We start from the raw sequence: 17,774 nt of genomic DNA on the forward strand, positions 1-17,774 counted from the left end.
TGTACTCCTTTCACCCCATTGTCTGGTCTCGTCACTCGACAGACTCACCCGTACTCACCTGAGCACTTACCTGTGCTTCCTGATCCTGATCCTCATCTTCAGTCTCTTCTACCTTATCATCCTGGTTCCCGTCCATCTGTCTGCTTCATCACCACATCATCTGCATCAGAAAAGACTATATTACCATTCAGCTAAGTTCAAGCTAAACTATCCATCGGTCAAGATCCTTACCTGTTGTGTTCTAGCTCTGTCCATTACCTGCAATAAAGAACTGTTTTACATTACTCACCTCATCTGTCCTCTTCTGTTTGTGACAGATATAGGGGTATATTATAGGATAATATACCCCAATATGTCATGGTTGCAATCCACCATAAATCTAAGAGGAAGAAGAAGAAGAAGAGATGTAACTAAATGGAACCAAAGCCACTGGAAGGCAAGCCTGATTTAGCTCTTTATGCAGATTACAGAGCATTATGGAAGAGAGGCTGTAATATTAAAAATGTAGTTGAAGGCAGGAGTCGATTAAAAAAGTGGAGGGATAGTCACAGGACTGGGGTCTTAAGTTTTCAGTCTCAAAAACACAATATATGTTATTCACAAAGAACAAGAGGACTTATGGATCTGAAGTTGAATGATCAAACACTGGAAAGAGTGTTGTTTTTTAAATACCTTGCTTCATGGTCTGATGAAAAATTAACATGGAAATATCATATTAGTAAATCTGAATCTTAGTGTAAAAAGATCTTAAATTGCATGCGTCAGTTACTAGTCACAATTGGGGAGCTAGTCATAGTGAATTGTTGTGCATGTATCAAGCATTGATTAGTTCTTGCTTTGATTATAGGTGTATTGTATATGGGTCGGCAACCAAGACGTTATTGAAAAAAAATGAGATATTATTCAATCCAGAGCTTTAAGAATATGTTGTGGAGCAGTCCCCCAACATTCCCTGTACATGCATTTGGGGTAGAAATGGGAGAGATGCCTCTAGATGTCTAGAGAAAAACTGACAATGACATACTGGGTGAATCTTCAACAATCAGCAAATAATCATCTAACTTGCAAAGTACTGGAGGAGTACTGGGAATAGTCATATGATGGAGGAAATAGTTTTGGATGTAAGAGTAGAATGTGGGCTAAGGAATGTGGCATGGACAATAAGATCTTCTCTCCTAATGTACCGATTACTGAAGCTCCACCATGGAAAATCCCTGAACTGCTTGTAGATTTGAGCTTAGACAAGTCCAAAGAAAAATACATTGGAAATGAGATTAATGTTATTTTAAATAACAAATTTTATTCAATTTTACAAATATTTAGAGATGGTTCTAAGGAACCTGTCACTCAATAGGTTGTATATATTCTGAAATTTAAAGCACAAATGAGTTTGAAGTTGCCCGATGAGTTATCTGTGTACACTGCAGAGTTAACAGCTATAATAATAATATTACAATGAGTTGAGCAAGTCAGACCAAATAAATATGCTTAAAGATAAGGATTGTTTTTCAGCTTTAATAATATACAAGCAAGATCAGAAAGAGAAGATTTATTAATGGAAGTATATTTATCACTATACAGACTGAAAGAGGCTGAAATAGTTGTGTATTTTTGTTGGATACCAGCACATGTTGGGGTACAATGATATTGCTGATAAATTAGCAAAAAAAAAAAAAAAAAAAAACTGTAGATGAGAGGGAGGTGGATGTTAATGTACCTATGGGAGAAAAGGAGACAAAATCAATTCTAAAGAAAAAGTAAATGAATAAGTGGCAAATTAGATGGGACAGTTAGTAACACAGGGAGATGGTGTTATAGTATTACACAGACAGTAGGGAGGATAAATTGCCAGGGAGAAATTAGAAAAGAAGTAGTATTGCTGTCTAGATTAAGACTTGGACACACATAGTTGAAATCAATATTTTATAATATGTAGTAAATATAATATATATCATGATACATTATTTGGCACTTTAAGAATGGGGAGGACAGAATGAAGAATGAGGATATTATAGGAAAAGGTTTAACAGACAGGCAGCTATATACAGAGCATTAATTAAATTTATATATGACTCAGGTCTAAGGTCTATAATATAATATATATGAATGGGAATACTCAGAGGAGCATTAATCCCGCATGGGGGCTGAGTGTGAACGGAGGAGCTGAACACGTAGCACCGGATGAAGCTCTATGAAGCCTCTCTCGGGGGATAAGAATCAATTGTTTATATGGATTGCAAAGACTGTATGTGAGTTTGTAGAGAAAGGTTAGGATTAGATTAGGAAGGCTGATAAAACATCCATTCAGACCATAGAATTCAGATTCATCACTCATGCAAGTTTAATCTGCCATCCAGTACAGTAGGTGGCGATAATGCTCCTAGTTGGTCGCCATTAAAAAAAGAAGAAGAGATCTAAGCGCACGCGCGAGAATTCTCTCAAATATGGCAAACAACAACAAGCAGCTTGCAATCCAAGTTATTTGTGCGCTGATTTGCAGCGAAAAACAAAAAAAGAAAAAAAGGCGAATATGGAGGAGAGAATGTTTGAAGAGACGCGGGCAGCAAGGAGTGTCAGTTCCGCAGAGAGTGTTGGAGGTAAATAATTGTGTAATGAACGCAGGTAGCTGCTGCTGCCTGCTGCTGGTGTTGCGCATCGACAAGGCTTTTTTGTTGTTGTTTTAAACAATTGGGTAACACTTCATTAGTTAACTAACGTTACTTTACTTAACACGAACTAACAATCTTCTACAGAATTTATTAATCTTAGTTAATGTTAATTTCAGTATTTACTAATACATTATTAAAATCAAAAGTAGTATTTGTTAACCTTATTTATTGCACTGTGATTCTGAACTAACTTGGACAAATAATGAACGGTAGTATTTTTATTAACTAACATTAACAAAGATTAATAAATACTGTAATGTATTGCTCGTTTTTAGTTCATGTTAGTTATATATTAACTAATGTTAACAAATGAGTCCTTATTGTAAAGTGTTACCAACAATTGAAACGCGTTTGTGTATTTATTCTGATAGAAACATTATTTATTCAGATTTATTCTAATAGAAATTATATTTTTGTGCCCACCATACAAATAGTTGAATGATGAGACTGGATGCAGGGAGCTGCTGCGGATGACAGCGGAGGAGTTTGAGTTTCTGCTGGGGATGGTTGGAGCCCTCATAACCAAGCAGCACACAAAAATGAGACGGGCAATATCCCCAAGAGATCGCCTATCTGTGACCTTGCGGTATTTGGCATCAGGTGGGTCTGTCAGGGCAATATTAAAATAATGTCAAATTAAATTAGCTATTGTGTATTTAAGGGTCGATTACTGTATATTTTGTAATTATTTTTGTTATCCAGGTGAAACATTCAGTTCCCTCAGCTTACAATACAGGATTGGGGCCAGCACTATTTCACAAATAGTTATGGAGACCTGTGCTGCTCTTCACCAGGTTATGAAAAAAGACTTTCTGAAGGTAGGCTCTGATTTACATTATTATAATATCTCATATCTGACTTGATAGTATCTTGTCGTGACCACGCAATGTGAAGTCATGGCCTCGAGATCCTATGTTGAGAGAACAAAGTTTCATGCATAAACAAACCTGCATAACTATAGCAGCCTGGGATTATCAGAAACGGGGATTATTAATTAACATTTTATTTTAAATTAAGAATGACATAAAGACAGTACATCATTAAGGCATGGCTATATTATATTGCATTGCTCAAGCCAAGTATAGACAGCATTCAAAGGACTACTTGCACAGCTACTTCCGCTTTCTACTTATTACGGCTCGAGCGTTTCCGGTCAGCGTTCAGCGCACTTATATACAGAGAGCTTCTTGTGAAAACACAGATTATTACTACATTTTAGGGCTGCGAAATGTTTTTTTAAACAATCAATCATTTTGACTGATAAACACACTTAAGGAAGTGCATTGTTTTACTGTGGTAAGTGTAGTAACGATGGATGACAACGCATTATCACGATGGCAAGACAAAAAAAAAAAGTTAAAACTATCAAGCATCTGCAGCTGCTGATTGCTTGCATTGGTGCTCTTTTATTCCAGTGTTTGAAATAGTTGAATGAATGTGATTTAACGGTGTTAATAATTAATCTTAAAGAATAACGCAATGACAGTGCAACTACCTTGAATATTAGGATTTTTGGCATAAATGTGTGAATTACATAAATAGTTGTCAGAAAAAATGGCACAGAATAGAGACTAAAATATTATGTTCATTCTGATCTTATTTATCACGTCTCACACTGCAGCGTCGCAATCACTAGTAGAGCGCTGACACCCTGTGGTGAAAGAATCACAGTTTATGTTGGATTAAAACTTAAAGTTCTGTTGAGTTTGGAAAGGTCTGTACACGGTAATCATCAGAATCTCTTCTCTTGTCTCTGAATATGTCTGGAATTTAAAATCATCCCGAGCACTCTCGTTTTAAGAGTGGTTTAGTTATCTGTGATAACGGCGCATTGAAAATATATATATAACCGAAAACAACTGAGCCGTAATATTTCAAACCAGATGTGCGTCACGAGGCTCAGTGCAAGTAGTCCAATGAGGTTGAAAAAAAGTTTTTTGTAAGACTATATTGCTTGATGTTAATATATTTTCTTGAAACATACACTGATAATAAAAATTATTTATTCTATCCCGCAGTCTTCTAAATCCATTCACTGATTTTCTAAATTATATTTAATATTTGTATATACTATATTTATTGTTATATATTTATTTTACTTATAATTAAAGCACAGTTAATATTTTGTAAATACTGTTAATGCACGACAGTTATGCCAATAAAGCTTTTACTCGGACCATTTCTGTAGGTAGTGAAAAATTTGTGTTTTGTGTGTAATTAGAGAATCATTACATTCTTGACTCACCCGATTTTGTTAAAAACAGTGAATCATATACAAACAAAACAATGAACATGAACTAAATGATTCATTCACTTGTACGATTCATTCACAAACACCACTAATTATAACATTATAATTATCCTTACTATAATAACTGATTATTGATTAGCCTAGTGAAATGAAATATAGCCTAATATAAGTGTTAACTTCCCATAAAGCGAATTTGGTTAATTTATTGCCACCTACTGCATAGGCCTACAGAAACCATATAAAACCAAAGCTTCACTGGCATGATTGTCAGATATTTACAGTATTAACAAAATATATATACTTACGTATTAAAAAGAAAAAAAAGATAATGCAGAGCATTAATTGACTAAAGAAGAACCTGAATTGAAGAGGAAAATGAAATGTAACAATGAATATAATAATATAATAATATATTATACAGAAATACTAAAAAAATTAAAAGACATGGTCAGAGAATGGATTTTAAAGACTTGGGATGAGAATGAAATTAATAAAAATGTGTTTTTTTTGTTATGTATGTACATTAAGTAATAGTTAGTAATAATTCAAACTTGATAATGCTGTCACGACCACAAGGTATCTATTAGGGATGTAACGGTTCAAATTACTCACTGTTTGGTTTTTAGCACAGTTTTAGGGTCACGCCTTTTGGTATGGTTTGGTATGTGCTATGCTCAGGGAAAATAGGATAACTGTAAAATAAAATTAAAGAAAATAAGATTAAATAATCAAACTACAAGCAACAGCTCAAATAAATACAATAGAGCAAATATTCAAATAAAATAAACAGTGCTTTTCAGGCTATTTAGGTATCTAACAGTAGTTTTCAGGAACAGAAATGGAATAATAATAAAATATTAAATAACACAGCATATTATCTTCACTGTATGAATTGAATAAAGATGAATCATTATTTAAAGGTGCCATTGAAGGTTTTTTTACAAGATGTAATATAAATCTAAGGTGTCCCCTGAATGTGTCTGTGAAGTTTCAGCTCAAAATACCCCATAGATTTTTTTAAATATTTTTTTTTAAACTGCCGATTCAGGGCTGCTGCCTCTTTAAATGCTCACGCTCTCCACCCCCTCCCGAGCTCTCGACTCTATCATTGCATAAAGAAAGTACACACCGCTAATATAACCCTCAAAATGGATCTTTACAAAGTGTTCATCATGCAGCATGTCTAATCGTGTTAGTACAGTGTTTATTTGGATGTTTACATTTGATTCTGAATGAGTTTGATAGTGCTCCGTGACTAACGGCTAATGCTACACTGTTGGAGAGATTTATAAAGAATGAAGTTGTTTATGAATTATACAGACTGCAAGTGTTTAAAAATAAAAATAGCAATGGCTCTTGTCTCCTTGAATACAGTAATAAACGATGGTAACTTTAACCACATTTAACAGTACATTAACAACATGCTAACGAAACATTTTAGAAAGACAATTTACAAATATCACTAAAAATATCATGATATCATAGATCATGTCAGTTATTATTGCTCCATTTGCCACTTTTCGCTATTGTCCTTGCTTGCTTACCTAGTCTGATTGGCTGTGCACATCCAGACATTAATACTGGCTGCCCTTGTGTAATGCCTTTCATAATGTTGGGAACATGGGCTGGCATATGCAAATATTGGGGGCGTACACCCCGACTGTTATGTAACAGTCGGTGTTATGTTGAGATTCGCCAGCTCTTCGGAGGTCTTTTAAACAAATGAGATTTATATAAGAAGAAGGAAACAATGGAGTTTGACACTCACTGTATGTCATTTCCATGTACTGAACTCTTGTTATTCAACTATGCCGGGGTAAATTCAACTTTCAATTCGATGGCACCTTTAAGTTACCAAAGCTATTAAGTCACGAGCAGTGAGTGATTTCTTCGTCATTTAAAACACAGACAGCAGGAATATTAGGCTTCTTTCCCTTTTAAGACATAATTGCCAATCCAGTACATACTATTACACATGCAGTCTTTCTGCACTCACACTGAACAAAGTTTACAAAGAGTGACTGTTTTGTCCACACTTTTTGAACTATATTATAGATGCATCATCAGGTTTAAAATGAAAGTGCGTGCTGAACCGTGGGTGGAGAACGGATTGTTTTTTGTTTTTTTTAAATGGGAACCGTTACACTTAATACCTATACATAGTATCTATATATACATAGTATCTATCATGTTACAAATAAAAGAATGTGCACAAAATTAAGTTAAAATGAAGCACAAAATCTTATTCTGTTCTATTCTTCTGTTCTATTGTTAGATGCCATCAACAGAGGCAGAATGGCAGACAGTAGCCCATGACTTTGAATCGAAATGGCAATTTCCACATTGCCTAGGTGTGCTTGGTGGAAAGCGGATCTATTTACAGCCTCCAGCAAAAACTGGCAGCCTCGACCATAATTACAAAGGCAGATTCTCTGTGACAATCATGGCTGCTGTAGATGCAAATTCCAAATTTATCTATGCCAGTGTAGGAACCCAAGGTAGGGTCTCTGATGCTGGACTGTTCGCTCACTCGGACTTGTGCAAAGCGATGGATCAGGGTTCCCTGAACTTTCCTCCACCTAAACCATTGCCTAACAGTGATGTAAAGATGCCGTACATGTTTGTGGGTGACGAGACATATCCTTTAAGGCCTGATCTCATGACGCCGTATCCATGCAAGCAGACAGATCGGAGTCAACGGGTACTGAACTACCGTCTTTCAAGGGCACGTAGAGTGGCAGAAAATGCATTTGGAATTCTTGCAAACAGATTAAGGGTTTTCAGGAACACGATATTTTTGGAGCCAGACAAGGTGGTTAAGATAACTATGGCCTCCCTATGCATCCATAACTTCCTCCGTGAGCGCAGGTCTGAGGCATATACACCACCAGCCTTTGCAGATTGGGAGAATGAGGACCACAGCTTAGTTGAGGGAACCTGGAGAAATCAAGGGACTGGGTCTTTCCAGCCGGTGGAGCAAAGAAGTGAAAGCAGTGTATCAGTTACAGCAGAAAGCCAACGAAACCTTCTGTGTGACTATTTTGTCTCACCTGCAGGTTGTGTTCCTTGGCAGGAGGAACACATTTAGTATTGTAAGGATGTCAGAATAGTATTTTTGTAGTGGATAACACTGTGTATTTGATTTTCTTTGTTATTGTTTCAAACGCATGTAAAGATTCTTTTTGTAACCTTTTTCAAACATTACAAAAAAGTACATAAAATAACAGTATAAAGTTTTAAAACTATAGTCCTGTGCATTACTGTACAGATTCAAAACATTGATACAAGTACGCTATTGTTTAACATGCACGTTCAATGTTGATATTATGTCTTTTACAGCAGTAAAATAATACAACCTTGAGATCATTTTCCTTTTCAGTCTGGATGTTTTGGGTGTGTTATGTAGTATCCTCAATTCAGATGTTACCTTGTTTTCAAATGTAGTGAATGCATCAGGTGTTGCATCTGCTTCAATATTTGCTGTCATTTGCTTCCAAATTAGATTCTGCAGCTCAACATCAGATACAGACCTCCTCTTGCGTAGCCCTGTCACAAACTAAATTAAAATCTTAGGCAATATTCACAAAGAGTTATGCCACTAAGAGTTCTCCTAAATGGCAGTAAAAGTTCTTAGTTAAGTGCTTTCTTTTTAAAACCTATTCACAAAGCTGCGGAGACCAACTTTTACTAAGGAATAGAGAGAAGTCTTAAGCTAAGAGTAAGGGTGGTGTTGACCTTGTTGATGGATATGGATGATGTCAACACGCTTACTAACTATGCACACAGTGATTGGCTGATGGGGGAGGGGTCTCTGTCAGCAATTTAATCATAGAAATATTGTAGAATGAGGTATTATGTTGCCATATTCAAATAAAGGTTTTAAAAATACAAATTTTGCTTTATTCAAATAAAAAGATTTTTAAATAAATTTTTTGACATATTCAAATAAACTTTTTAGTAGGCTGTCACTAATAAAACTGTTATGTTCAGCTAATTATCAGCCTCTTACATGTCTTCGTCTCAAGAGAATGCAGATTTCAAGTGACAAATTATGTTTAATAAACAAAGTTTGTGAGGAGCGCGTTCAAACGGTCTATCTAATCAGCTCAAGAGGAGGTATATATACACATGAGAGCCGACTCACCTATAGTTACCTCAACAGTTTTCTGTATCCCTCTGCTAACCCATTCCTCACTCTCGGTCGGGGATATGAGGGAGAACTCTGGGTTTGGGTTAAATTCCAAGCTTTGAATCCTCGATCCCCTTGGACAGCATGCCAAATACACTTCTATTTTTTTTACTTTATTCGATCATTTCCAAGTGAATACAACTCATGAAAACAACTGCCACAGGTAATCGGACATTATTTATTTATTAAAGATTTATTTTTGCAGTTTTATGGTAGTTATGAATCTATAAATCATAATATTTATTGCATTTATGAAGAAAAGTTTCAGCATCCAAGGCTCTATCACTTTTCCCTTAATGGTGTTCAGTGTCTTTGGGTGGATTGCTTAGGTGGATTGGCAGCAACGGCCATTAGGATTGTTTGTGATTTGGTCTTAGTGACTTAGGAGTCCTCTTGACTACTCCTAACGTTTCACAGATTTAGGAGCTGGTTTTAGCACTAAAATGCTTGGTAAAATATTTAGGGATTCCTAAATATTTAGGGCATGTCAGTCCATGTCAGTAAAAATAATGGGCATGTCAGTCCTAATTTTAAGAGTTTCTCCTAAATCTGCAATTTAGGAGCTACTTTTTGCCTTAAGATATTTTGTGAATATTGCCCCAGGGCTAGAAGTTGCACTGTCTGGGCCGCATAAGAGGTCATTGTATTATAGAAACAAGTTTCAGAACTCAAAATTTCCTATATAGTCCAAAAACAAACCATCAGATCATCTTAAAAGGCAAAATAAAATGTGATTTGCAGATGGGCCATATTGCCCCACGGATTGGAAGAGATATAAACTGGATTGACGATTCTTTTTGTAACTGATCTAATAAGAAATGTAATAACTTTAAACAAATGTAATAAATATTACTTAAACAATAATTAATATGTTTAATGCATTTTTAATACATTTAATGACTTTAAATAAACTTTTTGTAACTTTATGGCCCGGTTTTACAGACAGGGCTTAGGCTAAGCCAGGATTAGTTTACTAAGAATTAAGACTCTTAAGACTCTTCTTAAGAGCATTTGTGAGAAGTTTTATACATACGGGCCCAGATGCGGCCGATGCAAAGACAAGACCAAGACCAAAAAAAATGGTCTTAAGACCAGTCTCAAGAACAAGACCGGTTCTCGAGTGCTACAACACTAGTTACCTTTTTTGGTAACTAAAAATGCAGCAGTGCACCAGTGATGACTTGAGCCTATCACTCCACAGTAAGCAGGCTCTTAAATAGTACTATTGCTAACGATCATCGTGTAAACGATTGGCCCTCTGACTTGTCAATCACTGCCACTACGTTCCTTGTGAAAGACGTGTGTGGATTGGCCCTCTGGCTTGTAATGTTTTTTTTTCTGCATGCAAAGTTTTTGTCAGGAGACAGGAGTAACAACTGCAGATTATGAGTTACCTCATAATGAATCCACTAACACGACACAGCGAATGCCGGTGGTAAACGCTCGTGTTCAATACTCGTGCACGAGTTTTGGGAGGCGTTCCCTCGAAATGAGCTGTGAAGGAGGGGGGTTGTTATTACGCATGCGCTCATTTCAAAAACTCACTAACAGTCTTTGGTTTCTCAGTCGACGAAAAGATCCTCTTTAGCACCTTTAAAATATGAGGGAAGAATAAAACACTAAAGTAAGCAAAGGTATTTATCTGACAAAAAGGAAACTACAGCTACAGGTTTCAGAAAAACAAAAAAGCTCTGAAAAAAAGCACATATTGACTACAAAATAATCAGTTTTTAATATTTCATTGGTCCTCTTGTTTTTGCATGTGTTCATAATTTCTTCACTGTAAAAAATTTAAGTTGAGAAAACTTAAACGTTTAAGGCAACCAGCTGCAGGAGACATCTTGTTACTCCTTACTAGGTTAGGAGACTTCTCCGGCTCTCCTAAAAAAAAAAAAAAAAAAAAAAAAAAAGTGGACAGCAAGGAAGAGGTTACACTGCAGAATAAAGAAAATTACTACGACAATTCAGCTCATAATTTATTCATGCAGCAATGCATGATGGGAGGCATGGATGAATTTTGATTGGTGGCAAGTTAACTTGCTTAGTACATTGAACTTAAATATACTATGTGTAATAACTACAAAGTAATTAATATTACAAAACATCTCAAGTTAAATGAACTCGAATTATTAAGTTCACATTACTTAATCATTACTTAATTTTTTGGGGGGCAACCAGTTTCCTCAAATTTAAGTAAATTCAACTTATCCGGGCTAACAGTTTTTAAGGCCTTTCTGTACTCAATCATTCTCTCTCTCCACGAAATGCGAAATACTTCTAGTTTTGTTTTCTTCCAGCTGCGCTCCATTTTTCTGGCTGCTACCTTTAGGGCCTGACCGTGCTCATTGAACCATGGCATTTGATTAATTTCCTTTAATCTTTTTTAAACTCAAAGGAGCAACTGAGTCTAATGTGCTGGAAAAGACAGAGGCAATAGTTTCTGTTGAAACATCGAGGTCTTCTAAGCTGTCTGGTATGCAAAGGCGATGAAACTGATCAGGAAGACTATTTATAAAGCGATCTTTAGTGGTAGAAGTGATGGTTCTACCATATTTAGCTGCCTTGACTAAATGTACTATACACGAGACTAGATAATGATCTGAGATGTCGTCACTCTACTGTAGATTTTCAACAGCATCAATATCGATTCCATTTGACAATATTAGATCTACAGTATGATTACAACAATGAGTGGGACCTGACATGTGTTGTCTAACATCAATAGAGTTTAGAATGTCTGCAAATGCCAATCCCAATGAGTCTTTTTTATTATCTTCATGGATATTAAAATCACCAACAACAAGGACTTTATCTGCAGCTAATACTAACTCTGATAGAAAATCAGCAAATTCTTTGATAAAGTCTGTATGGTGTCCTGGTGGCCTGTATACAGTAGCCAGCACAAATGTCAACTTACATAATGTTACATAAAGTACCATCACTTCGAAGGAATTATATTTGAAAGACTTTTGACTAATACTGTAAATATTACTATAAATTACAGCAACACCCCCCCCCCCCCCCCTTTGCCTTTCTGATGGAGATTGTGTCGATAATCATAACCTTGAGGGCTAGACTCATTTAAAGTAATGTAATCATCCGGTTTTAGCCAAGTTTCCATCAAACACAGCACATCTAGATTATTGTCTTTGATAATATAATTTACAATAAGTGATTTTGAAGAAAGGGATCTAATATTTAACAACCCAAGTTTTATCATTTGTTTATCATTATTATCTTTATTTTTTATTTGTTGAACATCAATTAAATTTTTACCATTAAATGGGTTTGGAAGTTTTTTTGATTTTACTAATTCGGGGTACACAGACACAGTCTCTATGTGATAATATCTGGGTGTAAGACTTTCTATGTGTTGGGAATTATCTGATTCTTGTAATGTGAGGCAGCTAGTAGACGGTCGGTTTAGCCAGTCTGTCTGCTTCCTGACTTGGGCCCCAGTTTGTCATGTTTCAATTCTAAGACTATGTGCTATATTACTACAGAGAAGACCAGGACCATCGCAAGAGGGATGAATACCATCTCTTTTCAACAGTCATTGTCTTGTTGGAAGGTAAACCTTCGGCCAAGTCTGAGGTCATGAGCACTCTGGAGAAGGTTTTCATCCAGGATATCCCTGTACTTGGCCACATTCATCTTGATTGCAACCAGTCGTCCTGTCCCTGCAGCTGAAAAACACCCCCACAGCATGATGCTGCCACCACCATGCTTCACTGTTAAGACTGTATTGGACAGGTGATGAGCAGTGCCTGGTTTTCTCCATACATACCGCTTAGAATTAAGGCCAAAAAGTTCTGTCTTGGTCTCATTAGACCAGAGAATCTTATTTCTCACCATCTTGGAGTCCTTCAGGTGTTTTTTAGCAAACTCCATGCGGGCTTTCATGTGTCTTGCACTGATTATGGAGGCCACTGTGCTCTTAGGAACGTTAAGTGCAGCAGAATTTTTTTTGTAACCTTGGTCAGATCTGTGCCTTGCCACAATTCTGTCTCTGAGCTCTTCAGGCATTTCCTTTGACCTCATGATTCTCATTTGCTCTGACATGCACTTGAGCTGTAAGGTATTTTATAGACAGGTGTGTGGCTTTCCTAATCAATTCCAATCAGTATAATCAAACACAGCTGGACTCAAATGAAGGTGTAGAACCATCTCAAGGACGATCAGAAGAAATGGACAGCACCTGAGTTAAATATATGAGTGTCACAGCAAAGGGTCTGAATACTTAGGACCATGTGATATTTCAGTTTTTCTTTTTTAATAAATCTGCAAAAATGTCAACAATTCTTTGTTTTTCTGTCAATATGGGGTGCTGTGTGTACATTAATGAGGGGAAAAAAATGAACTTAAATGATTTTAGCAAATGGCTGCAATATAACAAAGAGTGAAAAATTTAAGGGGGTCTGAATACTTTCTGTACCCACTGTATAGTGGCGGCTGGTGCAAAAAATATTTGGGGGGGGCGCAAAAAAAAAACAATTTAGAAATGCAGGAATGAATAGGCTAATTGTTAAATATCCATTTAACAAGTGATATAATAATGTATCTATCTAAAACATGGAAAATTCAGTATTTAAAGCATGCCATAGGGCTGAGATCTAAAAAAAAATATCTGTATTTAATAAAAAAAAAATGTATTTAAGATCCTGCCCAATATTGTCCTAGAAACAATGTTCATATTGAAGGCTATAAAAACAAACATGAATGTAGCTGTGTAGTATATGCTAGAAATTATGTGCAAAAAAGGTGTCAAATCACATTAGGCCTAGGCTACATTCTAAAATTGTACCTTTACAATCTAAAAACAAAATGTTTTTTGAAGCAGAAATTAAATACACTAATCTAAAAATGAAAATAAATAAAAACAAAAGAACAGACTAATAATTATTATTATTTTGATTACCCTAGAATAGTCACTTTACACAGTTACTGCTATCGTACAAAAACACTTAGTTGTAGGTTCGAAATTCTACATATGACATAATTATGTTCACCAACAAAGACAAATTTTCAACTAATATTTTGAGCAAAATGTATTTTACTCAGATTGAACTCCGTCTGTGCTTGCTGAAGGCTCGCCCACGCCAAACTGCAAAATGGAAATATTTTCTCGACTTTCTAACTTTTACAGATGGAGAATTTGTCTGTGAAATGTAAATTATGCACTGAGGAAATTATTAAATGTCACTTTAGCTCAAAAAATAATATTAATAGAGGTATGTTTGTTTCCACCAATCACTGCACAAGTTAAGGTTACATATGATGACGAAAGCACGTTAGTGCAAGCCCTCCCGGAACCCATAGAGATTGCATTGCAGTGCCTGCAGTTCGAAAAAAAAGTTCTTTGAATTGTCTATGGGAGCAGTCGGGGCAAATCTCCGCCAGACTGAAATGCTCAAAAAGAGGCGGTACTCCACAGAGCTTGACTCGACGCTGATTGGACTATATCCAGAGACAGAATAAACAGCTTAGCAGTGACAGCTAGCGTAACTCTGTGGTTGAATGTGATTGAAAAATCCGTCCCTTTCTCACTTTGGTGGTGCGTCACCCTATTGCCCTAATGAAGAAACCGCCCCTGCCACTGTATTTTTACATCCGTGACCGCAATGCTTTAGGCGGGAATTTAACCCCATACATTTCTCCGTCGCTTTAAGTTATCTAAAGCAAAATCGCACGCAAAACAGCTCTCGCACTGTGTGAACGTGGCCATAATAAGCAAGTGTATGACGGCATTATAATGCCAATAGTGACCAGTGCACAACTGATGCTTGCGCGCGCAGTAAATCACTTCCGCGAGAGGATAACAGATCATCATTTCCCACACCTGCGCTCGAGCTTCTATTTTGCTCGCGCGAACACTTTTGATTTTTGTCAGTCGTGGATAAACTTTATTTATTGACTGATTGATTGCATTATTATTATAATATGTCCTTACCAGATATTATATTAACTTGATTTATTATTATTTTTATGGAGCTGTAACTGCTGGGGAAAATGAGAACACATATTGCAGTTCACCGCTACATTACCAATACTTCCACTAAATAGCCTATCTCTGTTTACCCAGACAAAATTATATCAGTTCTGAGAAATATAGAAATGTGAAAAGTGTTCATTAAATAGTTTTAACTATGATTCTAAATCCAAAATTGCTTCATGTGGCTTTGAAAGAAAGATAAATCCCTTGTTCAAATCAGTAAGTAAGAGTTGTTGTGTAAGCTTTTTGTTATCATTCTTTGTCAGTTTAATATATTCTCAGGTTAATGTATTTTCCATTAAATACAGTATGAAAGGGTTTCAGCACTTTAACTGGAACTTTTCAACGGGGTAAAGTTAAGAGACAGTACACAGTATGAATGAATCATACCCCTTTGAAACCCAATTTAGAAATTAATCTTTATATCTAAGACACATTTCGTTTTTTTTTTTTAAATAACATTATGTTCAGATGTGTTCAGTTGTACTCATTTATACAGTGCACTGTACTTACTTTGAACTTAAAGGGTTAGTTCATCCAATAATTAAAATAATGTCATTAATTACTCACCCTCATGCCGTTCCACACCAGTAAGACCTTTGTTAATCTTCAGAACACAAATTAAGATATTTTTGATGAAATCCGATGGCTCAGCGAGGTATGGAAGCCCGTTTCCGCCACTAAAAAAAAAAAAAAAAAAGCCACTTAAAAAAAAAAAAAAAAAAAAAAGCCACTAAAAAAAAAAGATTAATTGCGACTTTTTATCTCAGAATTGCGTGTTATAAAGTCAGAATTCTGAGATAAAAAGTCGCAATTGCGAGTTATAAAGTCACAATTCTGAGATATAAAGTCGCAATTGCGTGATATAAAGTCAGAATTCTGAGATAAAAATATAAAGTCACAATTCTGAGATATAAAGTCGCAATTGCGAGTTATAAAGTCAGAATTCTGAGATATAAAGTCGCAATTGCGTGATAAAAAGTCAGAATTCTGAGATAAAAAGTCGCAATTGCGTGATAAAAAGTCAGAATTCTGACTTTTTTTCTCGCAATTAACTGATGGTCAGTATCTCTGTCTATAACAGTGCATCAACGATAGCCGTGCTGCCGTGAAGTCTGAAGCTGTTGGTGTATAAAATGTGCCACTTCAGCTTTGTCTGATTTATTGCCCCTCCGCCACAGCTGATTCTTCTACTTATTATGATTATTATGATATTGTTATTATCGTGCAAAATTCATTAGTGTATCCATTCTGTTAAAAACAACTTTTATTGTCCAAATACCTCGACTGTAATTTGCAGAATTGCATGATTCTACCCTTGAGTTGCAAAGTTAATGAAACATGATAGGTATTGGTTGTTTTAGTATTAAGCCCACTAGATGGCAGTAAAAGCTGTTTTTTCTCCTTGAAACGGTGTGTACAAGGTTACCGTGGAAACATTCTATATGCATATTCCTGCATAATGCATATGTCCGGAGACTAATCTTTATGTGTCTCCTCCAGTAAAATCAATATTTCTTTATTGGTAAATCGGCGCTAAAAATAATCCTTTATGATGTCCTCTATTTTATGTATAAAAATATCAAAGCAGCAATCCTGATGGTCTATTTAATGTATAATAATAACAAAGCAGTAATCCTGATGGTCAGTCGCAATGAAAGGAAACGCAAGCAAAGTAAGAACTGTGAGAAATAACGTTTCACAGTAGAGAAAAAGTCAGAATTCTGACTTTATAACTCGCAATTGCGACTTTATATCTCAGAATTCTGACTTTATAACTCGCAATTGCGACTTTATATCTCAGAATTCTGACTTTATAACTCGCAATTGCGACTTTATATCTCAGAATTCTGACTTTATAACTTGCAATTGCGACTTTATATCTCAGAATTCTGACTTTTTATCACGCAATTGCGACTTTATATCTCAGAATTCTGACTTTTTATCACGCAATTGCGACTTTATATCTCAGAATTCTGACTTTTTATCACGCAATTGCGACTTTATATCTCAGAATTCTGACTTTATAACTCGCAATTGCGACTTTATATCTCAGAATTCTGACTTTATAACTTGCAATTGCGACTTTATATCTCAGAATTCTGACTTTTTATCACGCAATTGCGACTTTATATCTCAGAATTCTGACTTTTTATCACGCAATTGCGACTTTATATCTCAGAATTCTGACTTTTTATCACGCAATTGCGACTTTATATCTCAGAATTCTGACTTTATATCACGCAATTGCGACTTTATATCTCAAAATTCTGACTTTTTATCACGCAATTGCGACTTTATATCTCAGAATTCTGACTTTATATCACGCAGTTGCGACTTTATATCTCAGAATTCTGACTTTATAACTCGCAATTGCGACTTTATATCTCAGAATTCTGACTTTATATCACGCAATTGCGACTTTATATCTCAGAATTCTGACTTTATATCACGCAATTGCGACTTTATATCTCAGAATTGTGACTTTATATCACGCAATTGCGACTTTATATCTCAGAATTGTGACTTTATAACTCGCAATTGCGACTTTATATCTCAGAATTCTGACTTTATATCACGCAATTGCGACTTTATATCTCAGAATTCTGACTTTATATCACGCAATTGCGACTTTATATCTCAGAATTCTGACTTTATATCACGCAATTGCGA

The 17,774-nt window shown here is 35.7% G+C and overlaps 1 protein-coding gene across 1 annotated transcript; it reads left to right on the plus strand.

Moving 5' to 3' along the window:
• Positions 1–2,420: 2,420 nt before the first annotated feature.
• si:dkey-121j17.6 (uncharacterized) lies at positions 2,421–8,717 on the plus strand. The gene is made up of 4 exons (XM_067382931.1): positions 2,421–2,597; positions 3,104–3,269; positions 3,372–3,487; positions 7,196–8,717. Exons 1-4 carry the CDS (start codon positions 2,445–2,447, stop codon positions 8,006–8,008), a joined length of 1,248 nt encoding a protein of 415 aa, XP_067239032.1. The 5' UTR covers positions 2,421–2,444; the 3' UTR covers positions 8,009–8,717.
• Positions 8,718–17,774: the final 9,057 nt, after the last annotated feature.

Source organism: Chanodichthys erythropterus, chromosome 4 (assembly GCF_024489055.1).
Source record: "Chanodichthys erythropterus isolate Z2021 chromosome 4, ASM2448905v1, whole genome shotgun sequence".
NCBI lineage: Eukaryota > Metazoa > Chordata > Actinopteri > Cypriniformes > Xenocyprididae > Chanodichthys > Chanodichthys erythropterus.

Coding starts and splice junctions, on each gene's coding strand:
- si:dkey-121j17.6 (XM_067382931.1), top strand. CDS start 2,445: ATGGCAAACAACAACAAGCAGCTTGCAATCCAAGTTATTTGTGCGCTG. Junction 3,270..3,371: donor CTTGCGGTATTTGGCATCAG/GTGGGTCTGTCA, acceptor TTTGTTATCCAG/GTGAAACATTCAGTTCCCTC. Junction 3,488..7,195: donor TGAAAAAAGACTTTCTGAAG/GTAGGCTCTGAT, acceptor TTCTATTGTTAG/ATGCCATCAACAGAGGCAGA.